Below are 7,397 nucleotides of genomic sequence, written 5' to 3'. Positions count from 1 at the left end.
TTTACCTTTATACAGTCTTTATACAAAGATTATTTATTTGGTTAGATGAAACAGATTTTGTTTTCTGTTTACATTATGTAGCCTACAGTAGCATAGTGTGTTTTAATCTTTACCGTTAACTTGATACATTCGGTTTAACAGCACGTTAAAATGGTTGTATAGCGTCCTCTAAGGCTACAACATGTCATGTCAAGAACCATTGCACTGCCAACTACAAAAACAGTAATTTCATTTAACAGTTAAAAATAAGGTTTAACATGTCGATTTTATGAAGAAAAAAATGACTACATTTTGACGTGATCTGCACATATTCTAAGCAGCACATAAAGACTAAAAACACATAAAAGTAGCCTACATAAAGACCGTTGACTAAAAAGAATAAAGTGAAAGTGAAAGTGTAGCGGAATTTGTGCTCTGCATTTAACCCATCCAAGTGCACACACACACACACACACACACACACACCCGGAGCAGTGTGGCAGCCATACTGCTGCAGCACCTGGGGGTTCGGTGCCTTGCTCAAGGGTCTCACCTCAGTCGTGGTATTGAAGGTGGAGAGAGCCCTGGTTATCCACTCCCCCACCTACAATCCCTGCTGAACCTGAAACTCGAATCCGCAACCTTCGGATTACAAATCCGACTCTCTATCCATTAGGCCCAACCCAGATAATTAATTAAATTTAAAAAAAAATATTTAAAAAAAAAACAGAATATGTTTTTCAAGTAGCCTATTAAGAATACAAAGTATTCTGCCAATTAATTGTGTGTATGTAAACTAATCAATCTTATTTTTAAAGTAATGACTTGAGTAATACTCTGTCTTTCTATCTTTTTTCCTCACAAATGAGTATAAGTTTATTGCCCCAGATGAAGCTCAAAATGCTGAGGTCAAACTGGGGTCTGATGTCAGTGTACTGTGTCACCTGTCACTTGAAATCAGTGCTGCTGACATGGAGATCAGTTTGTTTAAAGAGACAGCCTGTGTGTATAAATACAGAGAAGTGATGGAAGGAATGAGCTATGAGGACAGAGTGAGTCTGCAGCTGATGAACTGGAAAGAGGTTATGCGTCCTTTCAACTAAGAAACTTTAGTGTCTCAGATGTTGGAGATGACCTGTGTCAGGTCACCAGTATGGACAGAACAGAAGAGATAACAGTAAAAATAGGTGAGTAACAGTAGGTGTAAAAGAGTAATTTAACATTCATGAAAAGTTTTTTTTTTTTTAAGTATTTATTTTATAATATTTATAATATTGTTATGAAAATGTGTATTTCAATTTAAATTATTTTTTAATTAATTCACTTATAAATATATTTAAAATATAGTGCATACAGTGCATGCACACAAGTCGTATTAGATTTATGATACACTTTTTTTTAGAGTTTGACAGTCACACAGATTTGGAATAACATGAGGGCGAGTAAATTACAACAGGATTCACGGGAGTGTTTACAGTTTCACTGTTTTGAGATTGTGGGTTGGTGACCACAAGGTGGCTCCAAATCTTTGTTACTTGCTTGCTGCCACTCAGGCTGATTTGACCAATGAGGATATTCGCAGCAATTAAAGAAATAATTCACCTAAAAAATTATAATTATGTCATCATTTACTTTAACCCGCACCTCAACCATCCCAAAACTTTCTTCTATGGAACATCATTTTTTTTTCGTCCATAAAATGGATGCCAATGGTAACCAAAACTGTTTGGTCTTCAAAATGATGATACAATGATACAAATGTGTTAAAACTAGGGTGACTCGTTGTTCAGTTTATATAACCTTTTTTTGTCTAGTAACCCTTCTATACCTGACTTTTTACAGTAGTCATCTTTATATTTTTTTATACATTTGATCTTATCATTCTTCTATATAACAAATAAATTTGCAGACTAGATATAATAAGAATCATGGAATTACTAAACAATAAAATGTATTAAAATGTATTCATAAAGTTATATTTATAAATGTATTTTTATTTATTTATTTATTGTTGTTATTATTATTGTTATTGCTGTTTTTAATATCAATAGCATGTCTGTTACCATCAGCACATGCTAATACTGTAAGTTCCTCTGTCAACACAATAAATGAATACCCAGAATTAGATGACAATATCCAGACACAACTGCTTCTGCAATTTGTAAATAGCTCATTAATGGGACACAGCTTGTGTGTAATTGGTCAGGAGGTCCTGAACTGTCACCATTCAAGCTCACTAAACATACTGGAGGGTCTACATTGTTTCCCGTCATTGGTTTAACTTTCCTGTCATGGCAAGATAAACCAGAGAAATAACCATCAAGTTTCCACTTGGACATTAACAGGACTATGGTGGATAGAAGAGTTTTGTCAATGATAAAATAGTTAATAAATACTAGAATAGTAAAAAAAAAAAAACAAGGTTTCTTCAAAATATCATTTTATTTACAACTTCTGTGCGTTTGTACATGGCAAAATACATTGTTTTACAATGGCAACTGGCAATACCAACTTCACATCTTAAATATATAGAGAATAAAGCTAAACACTTCCTAAGCCCCCCCACCCCAAACCCCAAAAAAGAAGCAAATACATCTGCACAGTCTCAAGATGAGCCTGTGTGGTCGTTAGTTTCCAGTCAGCTTCCCATGGATGTGGATCTGTTTGACACATGTAAACTATGGGCCTTTGAGCTGCTGGTCTTCAATGGGAAGTTAAATTTATGAATCGCTCCCACACCCAATGTCTAAACAGCCAGCTCTGGACTGATCGTTGCTAAATATATCTTGTTAAGGAGTTATGGAGTGTCTGGGTGCAAGGGACAACAGGATCAACAAACTATTTAAAGATATATACAAATCATAACAAGACGTCAGTGCTTGAAAAGCGGTTGATTAAAGCTCATACAACATCACTGAGTATTTTAACACATACTACATGAGAAAATGATAAATTATTACAATTAATAATTTGATTTTAAATTAATTTATATACTTGTATACCCATATTCTTTGCACAACAACATCATATAGTATCATGTTCTCTGAATAGTGTATGTAGTCATATGTACAGTATTACTATACAATGTCACCTAAATAATAATAAAAACAAATAAATTAATCAATAAATAAGCTTTATAATTATTCAAAGCAGCAGAACACAATTTGTACTTCAACAACAGTAAAGTTGATATCAAAGTCAGTAATGCAAAGTATGCATCAGGCATGGGAATAATCCTGGAAGATATTATCAGGTTGAAAAGTCTTGTGAAGCATATCTGTGGGTGGCATGACCTTGCGAGACAGTTTCCATTCATCCTCATGCCCTGACGGCGATAAGGGTCCAAAAGGAGAAGAAGAATGACAGAAGACTACAGGAGGAGAGCGATGGGGAGTAAATGATGTGTCTTCGCTTTAGGGTAGATTGGGGTCAAAAAGTAGATATGATATACAACTGCCAACTGGCTTCTCATTCCCAGGAATCATCTTGGAGTTGTCTTTGGTCCTCACACACATGTTTTTCAGTCCTGACACCTTCTTATCATGGCTGTGCTTCGGGGTGGGAGCACAGCTCACACGGCATGTGGAGCAGGAGGGGTGAGAGCCTCCAGTATCCCCCTTGTTGATGACGTCTGTCGCCAATGGAACGAGGCGGACGGACTAAGATGTACATCATGCATCCTTTATCAACTGTCCCATTCTCACACCTCAGCAGTGACTTGAGCTATAATGTACTTTTCTTACTCCATGTGATTAAATCTATTCATAAAATTTCATCTTCCACCCAGAGTCTGTGATTTTTGCTGGTGTGTTGTTTTAGCTTTTCCCAATGTTTTCATTAATTTAGAATGAATTTCACACACAAATTTGTGTATGACTGGTTAATGAATGAGACCCATTGTCGTAAGACTGTGGATATCCAGAGTAGGAGTTGTTCTCAGACACATTCGAAAGTCCAGACTAGTCCGTTCTGGTCTGTTTTACCCCTCGTTTACAAGACTTTTCAACTTGGACAGTTCATATCAAATGCATTCTGTTAAGCAGGAAGCTGCATATTGACTTGGCAGTGTCACGACAGATACGATACTGAGCTTTGTGGAAACTGGAAACAGGCCGTTTCACAGGCTTCTTGTCTCTGGTAATGTCACTGGACTGACCCTGTGGTGCTTGAGTTCGCTGCCATCTTTACGAAACACCCACTTAGCGAGGACTCTGCTGACGCAAACGATATGGCCAAGTATGTAACGAGTTGGAGTTGATATAATCTCTGACTTAAACTTCAGTCTTTACTGATAAGAACAGCTCATTTATCCTGGCTGATCTTGAGGCGTGTCAGTGGTTCAATAATTGTCCTATGTTCCACCCAATCCTTGTTCAGCAGGGATGAAATAGACACCGTTCCCACTAAATGTTGCATTGTGGCCCCTCGTCACGTGCCTCCTGAATTGGCTGATTCCACAACTGATTTCACGACTCCTGCTAACGCTGTTAAGGTTGGGAGTAAGAGCTCATCCACTGCCATTTGGAAGAAACTTGGAATGTTAGTCGTAGACAATGACTGCCTTTTAGTCTCTTTCCAATCCAAACTTTAAGCTTGTGGCCCAGATTCACCCCACTTCTCCATGTCCATTAAATACTATCTGCATCCACACTTCGCTACCACCATACCTTCATATTTATACTGATATGTCACCACACCTGCATCGTCTAGGTAGAGCAGGGAGATGGGATCTAGTTCAGTGGGAACGCAACAAGCCCTGGACACTCTTTGTGGACTTTTCAGACTGACCAAAGTTTGCACAATGGCATGTTTTGTAGGTGTAACGTGTTTGGTCAAAGGGTAAGTGCACGTCCCTGTACACTCAAAGGCTTCATAACCGGTGGGTGCTAGGATCCAACTGTCCCAGCCAATGTCTTTGAAGTCCACATAGAGGGAGGTCTTTTTACACTGGTTGCCTTTGGCATTGCGTCGGATTCTAGACGCCGTGTCATAGATGAGGTTGGAGCGCATCTGTAGGAGAGCCTCCTCGCTCTGCTCCTCTTCCTCATTCCCATCTTTTTGTCCCATATCTTCCAGGTCGTCCCAGAGACCGGTCAGTTCAAGCTCAAGGTTGTCTTGAACACCAGGCCCAGTGGTCTCATGCTGGATCAGCTCATTGAGCTCTCGTTTGTCTCCACGGTGGTCTCCACTCTGGTCATCAGAGAAGACGATCATTAAGGGTTTGTGTTTGTCCTCAGGACTGGTGTCAATGTCCATGTCCCCTACTCTGTCATTGCCTTCCTCCTTACCTTCGGTTGACGTCAAACTCTGAGAGTTCAAACTGGCTATGTGGACCTCCAGCTTGTGGGTGGTACCATCATCTGATTTCCGCCAAAGATGCACCGCAGCTGTCATGTCAAAGGATTCCCACCCGTTATCTGTACCGTAAACCTGTCGAGATGCCAACTCCACTAGTTCTGTTTCTCCCTCTTGCTTTGTTCGATTTCCTCCATCAATATTGTCCCCTCTTATTTGCTGACTGCTATTCGTTTCAATCTGTTTGACCTCATATATGGTCACTTTTCTGTCAACACCAGCGTATTTGTTGCGGTCTGTCTGGACCAAAGTGTACAGTCGGAGCTCAGCTGTGGTGACTCTCTCGTGATGTGGGATAGAGACGTTGAAGATAAGTGGGTGTCGTCTCACCCCACCAGGTCCCACACTGTATGGGGAGGAGTCTGAAAAAAAAAAAAAAGAATTCAAATTCTCATGTTGTCATTAAATCTACCGTAAATATGACTCAAAGATATGTCTAATAATATTACAATAAAATATAAAAAATATATATGTGTATGTATGCTTGTATATAAAATGAAAGTTTCTAGGTGAAAATAAGGTCAAATTGTCACTTTTTGAATGTATTTCTAGACAATTTTTAACTTTCACAACACAACAAAAATGCATTTTAAAATCTCTTTTAATTATTAATATAGTTCTGCAGAGATATTAAATTTGCATCAAAGTGCTATTATGTATAATGGTGCACAACTCAAAAAAAGCCAACTATTATTACCTATTATTTGAGATCAAATATTTGAGACTTTTTACAGAACATATTAGTGCTTTTGTTGGTTTTGATTGCTTTTATTGTCCTAATCTGTAAGTCACTTTACTTTGTAAGTAAAAGCGTCTGCTAAATGACTGAATGCAATGTAATGTAAATGTATTATATTGTCTTGATTAATTGCATATAATTTAGCAAGCACAAGTATTATATTTTAATCAACAAGCAAATAGCCTAGTGCACAACCAAAAACGTGCATTTTAGAACACTTTTCTAGAATTTTCTAACATCCTTACTTGATTATGCAGTTACTTTAAATACTTAGTCAACATTTGTTTCTGTGTACTACATCCACAGTAGAAAATAAATTATTTTATTGCCATCAGCAGATTTTGTTAAAAAAAAATTCCCATAATACAAACACAGTTACACAGTTCTCACTGGAAACGTAAATATACAGTTACCTTCATTTTTAAAGCTGCGTACAATGTTTGCAGAAGGCATTGCTGTTCGGTCATTGGCGAAGCGGTTGTAGAGCTCCAGCATGTACTCAGGGGGCTCTATTCGAGTTGCCCTTGGCTGCACAGGGTGGCCGGGACGTGTCAGGTTAAAAGTGCGCAGAAACTGTCCCTTCAGGGTCTCCAGCAAGCTCTGCATATCTACCTCACTGTCCTGCTCCAGAAGTGAAGGATCCAGAAACCCTCCATGTCCGTCATCCAGTCCTGGAGTGGTGCGTAGCCTCTCGGGGGAGCCGATAGGGCTACTCTGTGCACAGAAGGGCCCCCAGAAGAGCAGGAAAAAGGCCAATAAAACAGATGTGCTGGATGAACACGTAATCCAAAAGTAATTCCTGCTGACACCCATGATGTGAGGCAAATGAGGTGTCTATCAGCTATAGGTGCAGAGTTTCACAGGAGCGAAATCTAGATCTATAGATCCAGTGACAAATGCCCTTAATTTGAAGAATTCAACCCTTACTTCTGGATAGAAGGTCAGTGTTCACTCCAGTGCAGAATGTAGGAAAGTAAAGCCGTCCTATGCTGTTTTGGTTCTTATATGTTGCCGCAGACTGGTCACTGCATGAAAGTGCCTCTATTCCTGACCTCTGAGCTTTTATTCTTCTTCTCACCTTTTGATGTCTGAAAAGTTTGGGCTAGAGGGTGGTTTCACTACGTGAAAGAGATCTCCCTCTGTGGCATCTCTTTTCAAATGTTTTTTCCTCTCTCTCTCTCTCTTGCTCTCCCTACTTTCTCTCTCTGTCCCTTATCTACAAACTAGGAAGCTCTGTGTTTTTAGCGTTCGTGGTGTCCCTGTGTGTGTGTGTGCGCGCACCGTTATCTGCTTTCTTTTCCTTAATGAGGATTTTGTAAACATC

The 7,397-nt window shown here is 39.0% G+C and overlaps 1 protein-coding gene across 1 annotated transcript; it reads right to left on the bottom strand.

Moving 5' to 3' along the window:
* Nucleotides 1–2,406: 2,406 nt before the first annotated feature.
* On the bottom strand, nucleotides 2,407–7,184 carry bmp10 (bone morphogenetic protein 10). Its single transcript, XM_058774925.1, has 2 exons — nucleotides 6,487–7,184; nucleotides 2,407–5,696 (listed from the first exon to the last, which is right to left on the bottom strand). The coding sequence occupies exons 1-2, from the start codon at nucleotides 6,884–6,886 to the stop codon at nucleotides 4,615–4,617; spliced, it is 1,482 nt and encodes a 493-aa protein (XP_058630908.1). The 5' UTR covers nucleotides 6,887–7,184; the 3' UTR covers nucleotides 2,407–4,614.
* Between the last annotated feature and the right edge of the window lie 213 nt (nucleotides 7,185–7,397).

The sequence above is a fragment of the Onychostoma macrolepis genome, chromosome 05 (genome assembly GCF_012432095.1).
Source record: "Onychostoma macrolepis isolate SWU-2019 chromosome 05, ASM1243209v1, whole genome shotgun sequence".
Lineage (NCBI taxonomy): Eukaryota > Metazoa > Chordata > Actinopteri > Cypriniformes > Cyprinidae > Onychostoma > Onychostoma macrolepis.
The sequence above is the reverse complement of the archived record's forward strand: the minus strand, read 5'-3'. Positions and strand labels throughout refer to the sequence as shown.